The sequence below is a fragment of the Leptonotus elevatus genome, chromosome 1 (assembly GCF_054856555.1).
Source record: "Leptonotus elevatus isolate MCC_2025b chromosome 1, RoL_Lele_1.0, whole genome shotgun sequence".
Lineage (NCBI taxonomy): Eukaryota > Metazoa > Chordata > Actinopteri > Syngnathiformes > Syngnathidae > Leptonotus > Leptonotus elevatus.
Genome location: NC_141239.1, coordinates 39990878 through 40009417, shown reverse-complemented (window position 1 = coordinate 40009417; position 18540 = coordinate 39990878). Strand labels below are relative to the sequence as shown.

General features: G+C 38.2%; 2 protein-coding genes and 1 pseudogene across 2 annotated transcripts; all 3 read right to left on the bottom strand.

Annotated features, from left to right (window-relative positions):
* Positions 1 to 4695: 4695 nt before the first annotated feature.
* Positions 4696 to 5757, bottom strand: LOC147182096 (metalloproteinase inhibitor 2-like). The gene is made up of 5 exons (XM_086080216.1): positions 5619 to 5757; positions 5402 to 5472; positions 5221 to 5337; positions 4963 to 5073; positions 4696 to 4893 (listed from the first exon to the last, which is right to left on the bottom strand). Exons 1-5 carry the CDS (start codon positions 5755 to 5757, stop codon positions 4696 to 4698), a joined length of 636 nt encoding a protein of 211 aa, XP_085936342.1.
* Positions 5758 to 13072: 7315 nt separating this feature from the next.
* LOC147182095 (metalloproteinase inhibitor 2-like) lies at positions 13073 to 14485 on the bottom strand. Its single transcript, XM_086080103.1, has 5 exons — positions 14365 to 14485; positions 13853 to 13935; positions 13679 to 13781; positions 13394 to 13506; positions 13073 to 13258 (listed from the first exon to the last, which is right to left on the bottom strand). Exons 1-5 carry the CDS (start codon positions 14483 to 14485, stop codon positions 13073 to 13075), a joined length of 606 nt encoding a protein of 201 aa, XP_085936229.1.
* A 2486-nt stretch (positions 14486 to 16971) lies between these two features.
* LOC147182094 (metalloproteinase inhibitor 2-like) lies at positions 16972 to 18015 on the bottom strand (annotated as a pseudogene).
* Positions 18016 to 18540: the final 525 nt, after the last annotated feature.

Sequence of the window (18540 nt, the reverse complement as noted above, 5' to 3'; positions counted from 1 at the left end):
TTTGAACGATTGTTGACTTGTGTTGAAATTCAAAAACTTGGCGCAATTGGTCAGCGGATTCAGCGGTTACCAAAAAGTTCAGCTGTCAAACTCCGGGCCGTCGAGCGCCGGAGTACTGCAGGTTTTGGATGTTTCCCTTCTCCAACACAGTTGATATATGATCAGCTCATCAGCAAGCTCTGCATAAGCCTGATAACGATCGTGCTGATTGAAGTCAGCTTGTGTTGGAAGAGGGAAACCTCCAAAACCTGCAGGAATGCAGCCCTCGAGGACCGGAGTTTGACACCTATGGTATAGAGGATGGTTGAGACATTCACGCCGTTTTTTTCCTCGCTACATTGCAAGGGAAAATATCCGCTGCGATCTAGATGAAAACCTTTGGCCAAACAGAGAGCAACGTATGGATGCCCAAGAGAATGAGGATGATAGCCAAGAGGGGGAAGGCTAGTAAAAGGGAAACTGGTTCTTCATTTAAGCTGTGTGCGAGATATGATTTTAGATATTAGTTTTTTCGTTTTTCATAAATATACAGAATTTGGCTTACACTTGCTTTTGTTGCACTCTAATGTGTAAGTAACTTTGTGTGAATAAAAACGGTTGCAATTTCCTTGACTGTATGTCAAACCGCAAACTTTGAATACTGCTCTTGTAAAATCCCTTTTTTTCCCTCAGTTTTATAAATAATTGTATTTTGTCAGCTGTTGTAAGAGAACATCTAATGATTTTTACTTTTAGTGCTCACAAAATGCCAAAGGGACGATGCATTTTGGGGGCACTGACTACTTGTGTGAAATATAAATTCGATTTTGACACATAGGTGAGCTGTTTTGGGAGAGATATGAGCTTTTGCAGATGATTCAAAGAGATGTGCAAAATCATCCAAGTTCTTTTTGGCCAAATAACTAAGTGAATGCAGATGAGCCAAAGCAATTGAGAAGGATCTTTGCAAATGTGACTGTACCAACTGTTTGTTTGGGAAAGGAACTTGGAGTGACGCATGTGTGAGCAGTTTCGGGATAGATATGTGCTTTTGATAATCAACTGATAAGTTGTGCACAAATGTAAGTCTGTTTGGCCAAATGAGCTTGCAGTTTTGAAAATGTCATCTCGGTTTCAAGAATTGTGCCAAACCTATGGAGAAAAACTGTAATTGTACATGAAAAGTAGTTCTCAAATTTATTCTAGACAAAATATTAACTTTCGTAAAAATGGCAAAATTAATCAAGTATCCTTTTAAACTGTGAAGCTACTTTCTCATGATTGCTCACAGAGATTAACCTCACCGCATTTTTGCTTGTGAACACAGCAATTGAGGGAAATTATTTTACCCAACTTCACGTTTCTTACATTATGCTTCACATAAGGTGCAACACTTGTTTTTTAACATACAAAAAAAATTCTAGCAAGAACTTAATTGCTGACCCTTGAGAGCAAAGTTAATTTTGATGTCTGTGATATTGCAAAAGCATGCTACAAGAGTCCCTTTAGCGACATTCCCAAATCCCACAATGCCATGTCGTTGTGTCATTGGAAGACTAACATCAGCCACCTCTGAAAACCAAGAAATTGCCTCAAACTGAGAAAGGTTTAAGGCATCTTCTTATGAAGTAATAAGGTCACGCAAGCAGGCCAACGCTGCATGTCATGACCATCATCATCAAGACATGTTTTCAAAAGATGCATTCAAACCCAAAGGGGCATCCAGGTTGGAAGAGTCGGTGCCCCAAGACAGCAGCGGAAAGCCACATGAAAGGCTCGCGCACCTTTAAATGCTTTTTTAGCATCATATAAACAAATATATTTATTCAAATGTCTTTGTTATGTCACAGACAAGTCAATTGCTAGCTTTAAAATGTCATTTTATGACAAATTAGACTACAAATGCATAAAAAATTAAATAAATACAAACATTAACTGTCCACTATTCCACTGGATGTGGTTTGAAATACAAACCCGAAAAATTCACCTTTGATTGGGAAACTGTCATACACATACAGAATAAAACACTTTCGCAAAATCAGTACTACTGCATAATTTTTAAAAATAATGACAAAAAAGGAAGAAAAACAACTGAAAGTGGAATCCTGTTCAACTTACCAACAACGTCTGTTTGGCAATACAACTGCTGCGGATGCATCGGGAAACAGCTACAGGCTTGCGCTCCTTCCTCTTGGAGCCCCCACAAGCACAGCAGCACCAGGGGCAGCACAAACGTCTTCCAGATCATCCTGAAATCTTCAAGGAAACAAAGTTAGACAAACAGCCGCTTCTGGGTGTACAAACAAGATTCCGTTCCAGAAGATGAAGTTGGCTCTGCTTGAGCTCCAGTCGAAGAGGGCCTTATAGCTGCAGAATTCGCCCACAATTAAGAGCCGTTACTTGCAAACACTGATTGAAGACTGCTTTCACCTGACACTTGCGTCAACACCAACGAAATTAAAAACATTTCCTCTCGTCTGAAATGAGACATAGATTTTATCCAACCAGTTTTTACCTGCAGAAATTTGAGAAAGATATCAATTGCACTTTTTGTTTTGCGGTAGATACAATTTGGGCACATTTGTTCTGGTTATTTATTTGATATAAGGAAATATGAAAAGACTGCTTGCTCATTCTCTTATAGACCATTATTTCATCAAAAATTCTGCATAATAAACAAACAAACAAAATTCTGAGGGTTTTTTGTATCTATTTTTTTCATTTTGCAAACTTTACAACTTAATTTTCTAGGGTTACATTGTATCCTCTCTTTTATTTCATCCTTCTGTTTCATTTGTATTTTATATCCTTTGCAACTTCCCTGACACAGGATATGAATTTGTTGAAGTTGTACACTAATATTGTGTTCAGACTTTATGTATGTTACCCTATGTGTTTTTAAATTTAATAAAAAAAAAAAAGGTTTTCAACAGACATACACATGTACGCAGAACAGTTTTGTTTTGACACCACACCAGCAAATGCTTAATTGGGAGACATCATAAATCATTCTAATTTCAATCACAGCAATTGACACACAAACTTCAAATTCAGTAATCCAATAATGATGAATTTTCTTTTAAGTATTCATGTTCATCTGTCTACACAAAAGGAACAAAACTGTTCATTGTCTTTTGTCTGATCTACTGATGCATTCCAGAGTTTTGTGAGCTCACTGTAAAAAAAAAAAACACTGTAAAAAAATTACCAGCATTTCGCAATAATAATTATTATTTTTTGGTGTAATTTAATGTAAGTTCCCCTGTAATATCCCAACACATTTTTTCTACAAACTACAGCATCCTTGGATTTTACAGCATTTAACTGTTATTTTACAGTAAATTCATGCAATCAAAAAACCCTGTTATATCACAAGGCCTGTAACATTATATATATATATATATATATATAGATATATATATATAATATTATTTTATTTATTTTATATATTGGTAAGTCTCATGATGTAACCTAAAGACGCCATTTCCCTTTTCTCTGAGTCTAAGAGTAGAACAAATGGCACTTTCTCTAAAAGTGTCAACACGGTCATATTTGGAAGTTTCTTGTGTGATTAATGAAATATAAATCAACTACAAATTGTGAACCGCCCCTTCTGGTAGAGCTTAGATCAGAAAAAATATGAATGATCAGTGACTGGGGGGGAAGAAATCTTAGCTTTTGGTTCCGTTTGAGTTGGGACATGAAATCAAAATATGTCGTTAATGAATTTAAGAAATTGTTAAAGGGAAGAAGGTCACTTGTGGTAAAACTTGTGATATATATAAATTTTTTCAATTACTAGAAATAATAGACGACGTCACAGCTTTTGCTTTCTTCCTGCAGCTTGCAGTGACTGCAAAATAGCACCGAGGGCAGCATGGCTCAGTGGTGGAGTGGATGTCTCTAACCAGGAGGTTGTGGGTTCTTATCCAATTACGTATTGTGAAATCACAAGGAACATTTTTACAGTGCAGGAAAAGTTAACTGAAACGCCACTCAAAACAGGGAGGATCCTTTTGCAAAGTCGAAGGGGGGAAAAGTACCTCGTCGTCACAGAGTTGCTTCAATCTGACGTCACTCGAAAACGGCAACCCCGCACAAAGACAGACCGTGAATGGCAAAACATATTATAAAAATATCATTTTTACGATTTAGTACCAACTTTAAGATATGCTAAGTGTAATGTAGGAAAAGTTCAAATAATTACAAAGTAGATCAAAATGTATTTTGGGGATCAAAAAACAATTTTCATTATTAGCCCTCCGTTTACAGTCACCTGGAACACTTAAGGCCATAGCTGGTACAATACGAGTGAGACAACTCATATTTCCCACTTTTCTGGTATGCAGGTTGCTAGACTCTGATGGGCCTCAGGTATGACCAGGGAGCACTGCGCCCCCACGAAAACAAAAAGTAAAATTTAATATAGTGCATTATAACACTTAGAAAAGCATTTAAAACTTTAACAAACCATCACAAAATCTGCAACATTCATAACCCATTTTAGTAAAAACTTGATACTTTAGGGGAAAGTCATTTCTCAATTCCTTCCGCGCCGTTAGAAAGTCCTGAATCAACAACCGAAAGACAAGAAATCCAAACTGCCTCTCCCTTAAATCTGTAATGTTGCATTACAACTTCATGATAATTCAAACTAGCAGCCAAAAGTCACAGTGCCAAATCAGAGAAAGAGACCTGCATTGGTTTTATTTTGAGTTAATGGCCTTCTAAAACAGGGTAGCGCTTTGCAGACCAGCCATCCCCCCTGTACCAGGAACAACATCCCTTGCTGCTTTTGATGCAAGCAAAGTTTTCACTCTGGTCACGACTGCCCAAGTTGCCCGGCAAGAAGTCGGTCCACAAGCATTCTGTCGGGCCGGTCATGCAGCACGGGAAGGAGACGCAGGCAGTTATCTACGGTGACAGGGAGTTAAACATGTTAACACACACGACAATGCTAAAATTCTACAGTTGCGTTCCTACCGTGCAGTCGCAGCCCTTATTGTAGAGAGCCAACAGGTTTTTTTGCATGGCGCTCAAGGAATCCCACGACTGATGGAAGTCACACAGGTAAACATGCAGTGAGCCGTCAGACTGCCTGCATTTGCACACAACAGGAGGGGAACTGAAACCTCACAACATCCATAACAAGTATAGGCCATATAGTAAAATAAATCAAGTCTAAAATCTGGCATAGGCAGTGTTGAAACCTTCAACAAGGAAAGGCTTATATTAGGTGACTTTGTCTTTCATACCCATGAGTAGATATTCAATGCCCTTGGTCAGAGCGACTCCACATGCTGCAGAGTTCGGTGCAGTGTAAATTTCTCCAAAAAGCTTTTCAACACCCTTGAAGGTCTGAAAAACAGATTCATGTTAACATGCATATATGAAGATAGATGAAATACAGAAAGTATCTTACCTTGGTATGTTTGATGTTGTACTTTGTGAGTCCACCTTTCCCTTGTGCTCCAGGCATCACTCCAACAATCTGTCTTGATAACTAGAACGAAAAGACAAACAGAAAAGTGGCATGCAGGTTAGAAGATTATGGGCCAAGACATACAGAAGAACATATTACATTAAACTAAAAAATATATATACAATAGAGGGGTGGAATACTAAAAGTGGAGTCCCATTCAACTTACAAACAACATCTGTCTGGCAATACAACTGCTGGGGATGCATAGGGAAACAGCTACAGGATTGCGCTCCTTCCTCTTGGAGCCCCCACAAGCACAGCAGCACCAGGGGCAGAACAAACATCTTCCAGCTCATCCTGAAATCTTCAAGGGCACAAAGTAAGACCCGCAGAAGAGTTTGGTTGCACAAACAGGATGCCGTTCCAAAAGAAGAGTTCTGTTCTGCTACAACAGGAGATTGGCTCTGCTTGAGTTCTTTTTGACCAGGACTTCTTTATAGCTGCAGACTCCGCCCACAATTAAGCGCCGCCGCCGCACACACTGATTAATGATTACTTTCACCTGAGAGTTCATCAGCACAAATAGATTTCCTGTAAAATGACAGATTTTATCCAACAAATTTCTATTTGCAGAAATTTGAGAAAAATATAAATTGCAATTGTCGTGTTGAGGTAAAGAAACGTTTGGTCTGGTCCATGCACAAAACAGTTAGAAGGTAAATTGCTATCATTCATGGACTATTTATCACCGCTTCTTCTCATTTTGGAAGAATGTGTTATTTAGTATTAGTGAATATGAAAAGTGTACCCACTCACAATTTTTTCTTAATCAAAACTCATTGATCCAAATTTCTGCATAAGAAATAAGAAACCAAACACCAATCAACACTTGTTTTTGCTTCCATTTTTCATAAGCTGGACTTAAAGAAAAACTTTTTCTACATAGACAAAAAGTCATTTTGCAAATATTGTTCACAAATGAGTCTAAATCTATGTTTGTGAGCATTTCTCCTTTGTCAAGATAATCCATCCCACCTCACAGGCGTGGCATATCAAGATAGCATAATTATTGTACAGGTGTCCCTTAGGACGGTGTTAGAGTAGACAATATTAAGTATTGTACTCTTTGCGTGTTCAATTAACTGAATGGTGAGATTCTGGTGAAGAAGTCCCTTTGCAAAGGTATCATTAAAACAGAAGCTTCTGATGACAATCGACGACACTCAAACCTCGTGTTCTGGTCAGATTGTGTCTTCTCTACTCCGGCACATCATTATTTATTGGAAAGTGGGTGAATACGAAAAGTCTCCTCCCATCAGCCCACAATACATTTGTTTACAACTCAGTAAATACAAGAGAATTCCTCTATCCTCCCTTCTGCAAGTTCCCATAGCTATAAATCAGATTAGAGAAAAACAATAATCAGCCTGTGCCTCCCCTCTTCCGACAGAGACAGGTACCAGACTATATACACTCCCTTATTTTCTCAGGAGAGTGAGACAGATACAATAGACAATCCCATTCATTGAGCTCCACAGCTATAACTAAATCCAAAACGGCTAAAATATCAATTGAAACTGAAAAACAATGTTAATAACTTAACATTCCCTCATTTGAGCTCATGAGAGCTCAACACATTAAAACATTTTTTTCAATGGTTGTGTGGTGGAAATAATTATCATTAAAACATCCCTTTAGCAGGAGAGGAGGTAGTTTAGCAATCATATGACATTAAAAAACAATTTGATACATTTAAAAGATTTTTAGTGGAATAAGCGTAGCATATGTGAGGCTTAACATAAAATGTTGTTCATTAAAAAGTGTCGCAATGTATCGGCAGACGAATATGTGTTCTTTGAAGCCATCTCGTGATGAAGTTCTTTGTTGAATGAAAAAAGTGACGCAATAGTTTTTCTCTTCTTTAAGAATCTGGGGTAGACTACCCAAATTCTTCGATTTGTCACCGGGATTATTCTGCCCGAAAATGTGACTCTTCGTGGAATGATTTCCCAAGAAAAGGCACTTGACTTGATCCGTTGAATGATGTCAAAACGATGTCGAATGATGTCGAAACGGCCGCTCCAGAACCGAACACTGGGTCAGCTGACGTGGCTCCCAGGTCGGAGGTGATAAGATTGATGATCATCAGTTGATGAGATAGCTGAGCCTGGCACGTCTCCGGAAGCCTTGTAGACCAGATGTCTTCATCCTTCTTTCTGTGCAGCGAACTGCACAATATTTCCTCTCCGACCCCCTGGGGCCGTTCTCCTGAGTGCAGAAACTTTTCATTTTTAGTTTCTCATAAACTCACATAAATTTTATTTGGAGGAAAAACCCTGATAGTTTTTGTTAGTTGGGATTAGTAAATGTTATTTGGTTAAGATCCGTAGGTCCTGTGCTGTTGGAACAGGAAAATATCTATTTTTTTTACATTAAAATAGAGCCCAGCCTTTGATTGAGTTGAATGGCATTCGCTCATTCATTAATATAAGACAGAGCTTGTAAATATTTATTTTTCAAATAGGTTTTGTTCAATAATAGGTAATTTTTTACCACGACTAAATTTGTTCTAAATTTGCATAACTGTGCCTTTCACCATCCTGAAAGGAATCATTTTACTAGCATACATATATTCTCTTCCCACAATCCAGAATCCCATGACTGGCCGAATCATGATGATCCTGGAAAAAGCTCACATATATTCATATTATCTATACTCTTTTGCAAACACTGGGCTCCAAACATTACATTTTTCTAAAATAAAAGATATAATATAATATAATTACCTTCATCCGGCGAATATGCATTATTGTCCTTGCTTGCTTCAGACTTACTTTGCTCGATTTCCTCTGGTAGATTTCTTCATATTCAAACTGTTGATTATCACTTCAAAACCTTTTCATATTCAAACTACTAATTCGTCTACATTGGTTAATTTCTTAAACATAAACTCCCTCATTTGACAAAGATCCACTGATTTTTTTCATACACGTCAAGTTAAAGGGAGGACAAAATAGAGACCCCATAACTCAAAAGACGTCGTAAATAACACAACCCTCTAAATCAGGCTATGAGGTAAACGAAAAAACTACAAAACACTACAATAAAAATGAGCACAAGCAGATACAATGTAAGACACTAATATATGATGACTTTGGGGCCATAAAAATAGAGGTAACCATATTACTCTAATTCTCCTAGATTTAAGCTCAAACTGCTAATCAAAGTCACCTCTTTTACATATTAGTGGGGCTCGTAAAATACACAGCACACAAAATATTTCTGGGATTTATAAATCACAGTGCTGTGAAAAAAAAAAAATCTAAAATTAACCATCAAACTCTTAGTTAGTCTTTTACTTGTTACTACTCATTTTATTCTATTATTTTTTCTATATTGTAGCTGCAGCTGGACAAAGTCCAGGAAAAAGTTCCACACGGGGAAAATAAAAGTATATTGTATCATATCATATTAATAAAATTCCCATTGTACCAATTCAGAAACTGATTCTCCCAAAAATATAGGCAAAAATTTAGTAGGCTTATAGATTGAAATAAATTTTCTCAATCCCTCATTTCCAATTCACATATGTCGTTTTCAATTTCCTGAAATATCTTGCTATAGATCACAGTTCCCCATTCAACACATTAAAAATGCCTTGCATATACCGTGCAGCATTTCACTGATTGAAGGGTCGCATCCCAGTCAGACCACCAGCTTTCAGACAAAGTTCATTGAGAGGAGACATCTGTAATGAGGCTTGTACACAGTCACTGGGCATTGTGGAAGTTTAGCATCATGTTTTTTTAGGCACAGGACGAGAAGACTGTTGCTCTGCGGCTTTTGACCTTTGATCTCTGCCACATCCATTCAGACGCTGTCTGCAATGTGGATCCGATGACACATTTTCGGTCCTTCCAGGCGCTCACCTCGACCAACGAATGCACCCGGCCGATCCAATGCACTACAATGCCAGACTGAGGAAATGGGATCACAGCAAGACAGTTCACTTCCTGCTTTCGTTCGCAGTTTGTAATCAGTGAAGGCCATCAAACCCTCATCTGCCTTGGAACTCAAACATCAGTTTCTGAAATGACACACTCAGAGAAAAAACAAATATTAAAAATCATTATCATTATGTCAATTTCAAAAACATTTATAACTTCTTATTCAACTATCTTACTTCTAGCCACAGCTGTACAGATGTAGGCAAACAAAATACCATTATTTTATCATTATTCTTTATTTCTCAATTTCATTTGTCCCGAAAAGGGAAAGTTAACAAATTAACCATCTTCATCAATCATTAAAGTGTAAAGACTATTGGCTCAGTCACTAAAAAAAAATAAATAATAAAAAATAAAACACTAATTTAATATTCTTCTACAAAAACTCAACAATATCTTTCAAATACTATTACTTATTTTTTATTGTTTATCATTCCTCTCTTACCATTTTGACAAAGAAAAAGTCCCATTACGAGGACACATTATGCTCTAACCCACAGCCCCCTCCTTTTCTTCTAACCTAGAAACGGGGGGGGGGGGGGGTCTTAACATTATACATCGCAAAACCTATTTTACCACATTCCCATTAATAAAACAAACGCCACTATCACAACAGTCTCATCTGACACAAAAACAACACCAAACTTAGTTAAAGATATTGAAGAAAAACAAACAAAATCCCCATATGCACATTTTTCACAATAATAGCCCCCACCTTTTAGAAGCTAGGTCACACACTCAAATACATACGCACACACTCTTTAGTCATTATAAAATAATAAACGGTTTTATTATATCAATTCGTTGTCTACAAATCTTATGGCATTTAAACCGCAGTTTTGTACGGTGATTTCAGTAAACGGGTTAACTTCGAACAAATCACCCGTAAACTGCTCCACAAATGCTGGAGTCATTTTAGCATCAAATTCAGCCACTACATCATTACCAACAAAGAAAATACAAAAGTCTGACGTACCATTTTGTCCAGCGAAAGCTTTTCATACAATCGATCCATAGTTTGTTTTTTCATTTCATATCGACGTTTTTATTTTTCCGCACGGCTGCGACTCACAAGTACAAGTCCCAACTATGAACCGGAAGCGCATTCAGGACAAACCATTCTGTATCCGGGTCGAAATCGCCCCCATTTTGTTTGTAGGCTATTTTTACTTTCGGTTTCTATTCTACGCAAGTAGTATTAATATTTATCAATACAGTGACGTCTCACTTTTAGTATAATAGTTCAATAGGTTAACACATATGGCCACACAACAGACATACGAATCACGTGACCTCTCGTTTATACACAGCGGATATCCAATCCCGCTGAGCTAAACTGTTCTCCATATATTGCAAAATTTTTGCAAGGCGCTCATTTTCAAAATAACTTGTCACGCGCTATCGAATTCAACCGTAGAACAAAAGGAATTCATACGGTAATCCTGACCCCAAAACTACAATCGTAGGAGCGCCAAAAAATAAAATAAAATTCACGTAATCTCTCGATTGCAAATACTGTAACACAAATCCAATTATTACTGTAATCAACCTGGACCCCTCAATACTGTTCAATTTCAAACAGGCGCTTTTTCAAAAAACATATTACGTGTAAAAGGACGTTCTCACCAAGAGTCATGAGCAATTATGATACTAGTCCTCCAATCGGCCAAAACTGCCCAAAAAGACAGAGCGCAATACCATAATCTTCGCGATCCTTAGCAAAAAGAAAGACTTTTTACGTCATCCGGTAACCCTTTTATTCAATATATATTATGGTCTAAGGATTCTTCATAGCGTGACGAAACAAAACAAATTAACAAATTAACCGCTATATCTTCCAGTACAAAAAAAGCTTTATCTCTCAATAGGTCTGCATTTACGTCACTAAAAAATGCACCACCCCACGACGTGTTTAGTTCAATATCGTAGGAATTATCCCAACTCTCTAACGACATCAAACTACAACTTGTTCACACAGATCTCATTTAAAATTTAGACAATTTGGAAGATGAAAAACCAGTTGCAGCGGACCCAAACAGACAGAACCTCCCTACGTGGATAAAAGTCTCCACTTACCGTACTTTATTTATTTAGGCCTAGAAGTTCCGCCCGTCCGTGAACGCCGCAGCTTGCTCTACGTCAGAATACCACCCTCCATTAGAATTCAGCGGAGGTCACCATTCGTTATAATTCAGCGTCGGGGACACCATTTGTTAGAGTAGACAATATTAAGTATTGTACTCTTTGCGTGTTCAATTAACTGAATGGTGAGATTCTGGTGAAGAAGTCCCTTTGTAAAGGTATCATTAAAACAGAAGCTTCTGATGACAACAATTGACGACACTCAAACCTCGTGTTCTGGTCAGATTGTGTCTTCTCTACTCCGGCACATCATTATTTATTGGAAAGTGGGTGAATACGAAAAGTCTCCTCCCATCAGCCCACAATACATTTGTTTACAACTCAGTAAATACAAGAGAATTCCTCTCTCCTCCCTTCTGCAAGTTCCCATAGCTATAAATCAGATTAGAGAAAAACAATAATCAGCCTGTGCCTCCCCTCTTCCGACAGAGACAGGTACCAGACTACATACACTCCCTTATTTTCTCAGGAGAGTGAGACAGATACAATAGACAATCCCATTCATTGAGCTCCACAGCTATAACTAAATCCAAAACGGCTAAAATATAAATTGAAACTGAAAAACAATGTTAATAACTTAACGGCCACAATAAAAAACACTCTGGAAATGTGCAGTTTTCCTGCAAGATATTGTCAGGAACTGGAACACGCTGTCATAGAAGCCGATTCTAAGCATCCCAAACATGCTCATTGGGCGACATGTCCAATGAGTATGTTGGCTGATGACGTGTATGAATGGCACAACAATGAGCGTCAGGGTCTTCACGGACGGTATCTGTGCATTCAAAATGCCACCAATAAAATGCACTTGTGTTCATTGCGCACACCAGGACCCCACTGTCTGCCACCATGGACCACTCGATCCACGACATCTGTAAACTGCTCACCCATACGACGCCACGCCAAAGAGAAATGCTCATGCTGGGATCGAGTGGCAGTTTCATTATTTTTCATGCACAGTAAAATACCTTTAAAAACACATTTGGCCCTCGCTGTGACGTGTTCTCAGGAAAAGGGTAACAACCAATCATAGTTCAGTTTGCTAATGTCACAACCAAACCCAGAACAGTTGAGCCCTGATTGGCACGCGTGTTTGGTTTCAGTCAACACCAAGTGACAAAAAATAAAATAAAATGTCTTAATTGTTCATGAAAAGTAGATATTAAATTTATTTTAGACAAATACATTTTCTACTTCTGCTGGAAAATGGCTCAATTAGTCAAGTATCCTTTTAAATTGTTCAGCTAAGTTCTCATAGAGGTAAACAAACTCAAGGGTTTGATGAGCATTCCTCATCTTTATCAGTCTTGCCACCCGTCCAAGCTTTTTTGAAAAGTGTTGTAGCCATAAAATTCCAAGTTAATTTGCTAGAAACAATGATAAACTGTTTGAACATAAAGTATCTTGTTTTTGTAGTTTAGTCAACTATAGGTCGAACATCATAGTCCATTTAACAGAACATCCCAAATTCAAGAGTCACCAGTGCTAGACAAAAGAGAAAAGCCTGCATTGATTTTAGTTTTTATTCTGAGTAAGCCTTTTCAGACCAGTCAGCCGCCCTGTACCAGGCACAACATCCATTGCTGCTCTTGATACAAGCGAAGTTTTGGGCCTGCTCGCCAACGCCCATCTTCCCCGGCAGGAAGTCTGTCCACAAGCACTCACTTGGGCCGGTCATGCAGCACGGGAAGGAGAAGCAGGACTTGATCTGTGGGTGACCAAGGACTTAATAAACATGTTGGGACACGACTAGAACAGCAATAAAGCAGTTGACAACATCTGCTGGATTAAGAGACAGCTAATTAGCATAAACGAAATCAAGGTTAAAATCCAGTTGTGTTACCGTGCAACCACAGCCCTGTGCATAGCGGGACAGAAGGTTCTTTTGTGTGGAATCCCACGGTTCATGGAAGTCACATTGGGAGAGGTGCAGTGTGCCGTCGGACTGAAGCTTGCCTGCAATTGCAGAAGATGGGAGGAAAATCTCAGATCAAGTCAATGGATGCATGTTCATGCACAGCACAAGTCTAAACTGTCATAGGCAGTGTAAGCATTCAAATGCTTATATTTGAGCACTATTAATAGTTTTCTTTTACACATGGGACAAAAATATTTCAGGTTTTTATACCTATGAGTAGATATTCAGCACCCTTGGTCAGAGTGACTCCACATGCTGCAGAGTTGGGTCCAGTGAAGATGGCAGCAAAAAGCTTTTTTACTCCCTTGAAGGTCTGAAAAGCAAAGATTCATGTCTAACATGCATACTGTACATGAAGATGCATTTATATGCAAAGTATCTCACCGTCAAGTGTTGGATGTCATACTTGGTGGGCCGACCTTTACCTTGTGCGCCAGGCATCACGCCAACAACCTTGGCCCTTATGACTAGAAAATACATGTTTTCAAAAGATGCATTAAAACCCAAAGGGGCATCCAGGTTGGAAGAGTCGGTGCCCCAAGACAGCAGCGGAAAGTCTTTAAATGCTTTTTTAGCATAATATATAAATATATTTATTCAAATGTCTTTGTTATGTTACAGACAAGTCAATTGCTATCTTTAAAAATGTCATTTTATGACAAATTAGACTGCAAATGCATAAAAAATAAAATAAAAACAAAAGTTAACTGTCCACTTTTCCGCTGGATGTGGATGGGGTTTGAAATCCTAACCCTAAAAAATCACCTTTGATTGGGAAAGTGTCATACACATACAGAATAAAACACATTTGCAAAAATCAGTACTACTGCATAGAGTGTGAAATAATGACAAAAATAAGAGAAAAACAACTGAAACTGGAATCCTGTTCAACTTACCAACAACGTCTGTTTGGCAATACAACTGCTGCGGATGCATCGGGAAACAGCTACAGGCTTGTGCTCCTTCCTCTTGGAGGCAAAGCAGCACCAGGGGCAGAACAAACATCTTCCAGATCATCCTGAAATCTTCAAGGAAACAACTTTAGACAAACAGAAGCTTCTGGGTGTACAAACACGATACCGTTCCAGAAGATGGGGTTGGCTCTTCTTGAGCTCCTGTCGAAGGGGGCCTTTTTATAGCTGCAGACTCCGCCCACAATTAAGAGCCGTCACTTGCAAACACTGATTGATGACTGCTTTCACCTGACACTTGCGTCCACACCAACAAAATTAAAAACATTTCCTCTTGTCTGAAATGAGACATTTGAGAAAGATATTAATTGCACTTTTTGTGTTGCGGTAAATAAAATTTGGCACATTTGTTCTGGTTATTTATTTGATATAAGGAAATATGAAGACTGCTTGCTCATACTCTTATAGACCATTATTTCATCAAAATTCTATATTAATTGAACACAAATTCTGCATAATAAACAAGATTCTGAGGGGTTTTTGTATCTATTTTTTTCATTTTGCAAACTTTACAACTTAATTTTCTAGGGTTACAATGTATCCTCTCTTTTATTTCATCGTTCTGTTTCATTTGTATTTTATATCCTTTGCAACTTCCCTGACACAGGATATGAATTTGTTGAAGTTGTATACTAATATTGTGTCCAGACTTTATGTATGTTACCCTATGTGTTTTTAAATTTAATAAAAAAAAAAAAAAGTTTTCAACAAACATACACATGTACGCAGAAAAGTTTTGTTTTGACACCACACCAGCAAATGCTTAATTGGGAGACATCATAAATCATTCTAATTTCAATCACAGCAATTGACACACAAACTTCAAATTCAGTCATCCAATAATGATGAATTTTCTTTTAAGTATTCATGTTCATCTGTCTACAGTGTAGACAGATGAACATGAACATGAACATGTGTAGACTCTACACAAAAGGAACAAACTGTTCATTCTCTTTTGTCTGATCTACTAATGCATTCCAGAGTTTTGTGAGCTCACTGTAAAAAAAAAAACACTGTAAAAAAATTACCAGCATTTTGCAATAATAATTATTATTTTTTTGTGTAATTTAATGTAAGTTCCCCTGTAATATCCCAACACGTTGTTTCTACAAACTACAGCATCCTTGGATTTTACAGCATTTAACTGTTATTTTACAGTAAATTCATGCAATCAAAAAACCCTGTTATATCACAAGGCCTGTAACATTATATATATATATATATATATATAATATTATTTTATTTATTTTATATATTGGTAAGTCTCATGATGTAACCTAAAGACGCCATTTCCCTTTTCTCTGAGTCTAAGAGTAGAACAAATGGCACTTTCTCTAAAAGTGTCAACACGGTCATATTTGGAAGTTTCTTGTGTGATTAATGAAATATAAATCAACGACAAATTGTGCCCCGCCCCTTCTGGTAGAGCTTAGATCAGAAAAAATATGAATGATCAGTGACTGGGGGGAGAAATGTGAGCTTTTGGTCCCGTTTGAGTTGGGACATGAAAACAAAATATGTCGTTAATGAATTTAAGACATTGTTAAAGTGAAGAAGGTCACTTGTGTAAAACTTGTGATATATTTATATATATTTTTTTAATTACGAGAAATAATAGACGCGGTCGCGACGTCACAGTTTTTGCTTTCTTCCTGCAGCTTGCAGTGACTGCAAAATAGCACCGAGGGCAGCATGGCTCAGTGGTGGAGTGGATGTCTCCAACCAGGAGGTTGTGGGTTCTTATCCAATTACGTATTGTGAAATCACAAGGAACATTTTTACAGTGCAGGAAAAGTTAACTGAAACGCCACTCAAAACAGGGAGGATCCTTTTGCAAAGTTAAAGGGGGGAAAGTACCTCGTCGTCACAGAGTTGCTTCAATCTGACATCACTCGAAAATGGCAACCCCCCATGAAGACACAGACCGTGAATGGCAAAACATATATTATAAAAATATCATTTTTAAGATTTAGTACTGACTTCAAGATATGCTAAGTGTAATGTAGGAAAAGTTCAAATAATTACAAAGTAGATCAAAATATATTTTGGGGATCAAAAAACAATTTTCATTATTAGCCCTCCATTTACAGTCACCTGGAACACTTAAGGCCATAGCTGGTACAATACGAGTGGGACAACTCCAATTTCCCACTTTTCTGGTATGCAGGTTGCTAGACTGATGGGCCTCAGGTATGACCAGGGAGCACTGCGCCCCCACGAAAACAAAAAGTAAAATTTAATATAGTGCATTATAACACTTAGAAAAGCATTTAAAACTGAAAGAAACCATCACAAAATCTGCAACATTCATAACCCATTTTAATAAAAACTTGATACTTTAGGGGAAAGTCATTTCTCAATTCCTACCGCGCCGTTAGAAAGTCCTGAATCAACAACCGAAAGACAAGAAATCCAAACCACCTCTCCCTTAAATCTGTAATGTCACATTATAACTTCATGATAATTCAAACTAGCAGCCAAAAGTCACAGTGCCAAATCAGAGAAAGAGACCTGCATTGGTTTTATTTTGAGTTAATGGCCTTCTAAAACAGGGTAGCGCTTTGCAGACCAGCCATCCCCCCTGTACCAGGAACAACATCCCTTGCTGCTTTTGATGCAAGCAAAGTTTTCACTCTGGTCACGACTGCCCAAGTTGCCCGGCAAGAAGTCGGTCCACAAGCATTCTGTCGGGCCGGTCATGCAGCACGGGAAGGAGACGCAGGCAGTTATCTACGGTGACAGGGAGTTAAACATGTTAACACACACAACAATGCTAAAATTCTACAGTTGCGTTCCTACCGTGCAGTCGCAGCCCTTATTGTAGAGAGCTAACAGGTTTTTTTGCATGGCGCTCAAGGAATCCCACGACTGATGGAAGTCACACAAGTAAACATGCAGTGAGCCGTCAGACTGCATTTGCACAAAACAGGAGGGGAACTGAAACCTCACAACATCCATAAAATCTATAGGCCATATAGTAAAATACACAAAGTCTAAAATCTGGCATAGGCAGTGTTGAAGCCTTCAACAAGGAAAGGCTTATATTAGGTGACTTTTTGTCTTTCATACCCATGAGTAGATATTCAATGCCCTTGGTCAGAGCGACTCCACATGCTGCAGAGTTGGGTGCAGTGTAAATTTCTCCCAAAAACTTTTCAACACCCTTGAAGGTCTGAAAAACAGATTCATGTTAACATGCATATATAAAGATAGATGAAATACAGAAAGTATCTTACCTTGGTATGTTTGATGTCATACTTTGTGAGTCCACCTTTTCCTTGTGCTCCAGGCATCACTCCAACAATCTGTCTTGATAACTAGAACGAAAAGACAAACAGAAAAGTGACATGCAGGTTAGAAGATTTTGGGCCAAGACATACAGAAGAACATATTACATTAAACAAAACGGGGGTGGAATACTAAAAGTGGAGTCCCGTTCAACTTACCAACAACGTCTGTTTAGCAATACAACTGCTGGGGATGCATCAGGAAACAGCTACAGGCTTGTACTCCTTCCTCTTGGAGCCCCCACACGCACAGCAGCACCAGGGGCAGAACAAACGTCTTCCAGCTCATCCTGAAATCTTCAAGGAAAAAAAGTAAGACCCGCAGAAGAGTTTGGTTGCACAAACAGGATGTCGTTCCAAAAGAGGAGCTCTGCTCTGCTGCAACAGGAGATTGGCTCTGCTTGAGCTCCTGTCGAAGGGGGCCTTTTTATAGCTGCAGACTCCGCCCACAATTAAGCATCGCCGCCGCACACACTGATTGATTACTTTCACCTGAGAGTTCATCAGCACAAATAGATTTCCTGTAAAATGACAGATTTTATCCAACAAATTTCTATTTGCAGAAATTTGAGAAAAATATCAATTGCAATTGTCGTGTTGAAGTAAAGAAACTTTTGGTCTGGTCCATGCACAAAACAGAATGTAAATTGCTATCATTCATGGACTGTATTTATCACCACTTCTCATTTTGGAAGAATGTGTTATTTAGTATTAGTGAATATGAAAAGTGTACCCACTCACAATTTTTTCTTAATCAAAACTCATTGATCCAAATTTCTGCATAAGAAATAAGAAACCAAACACCAATCAACAC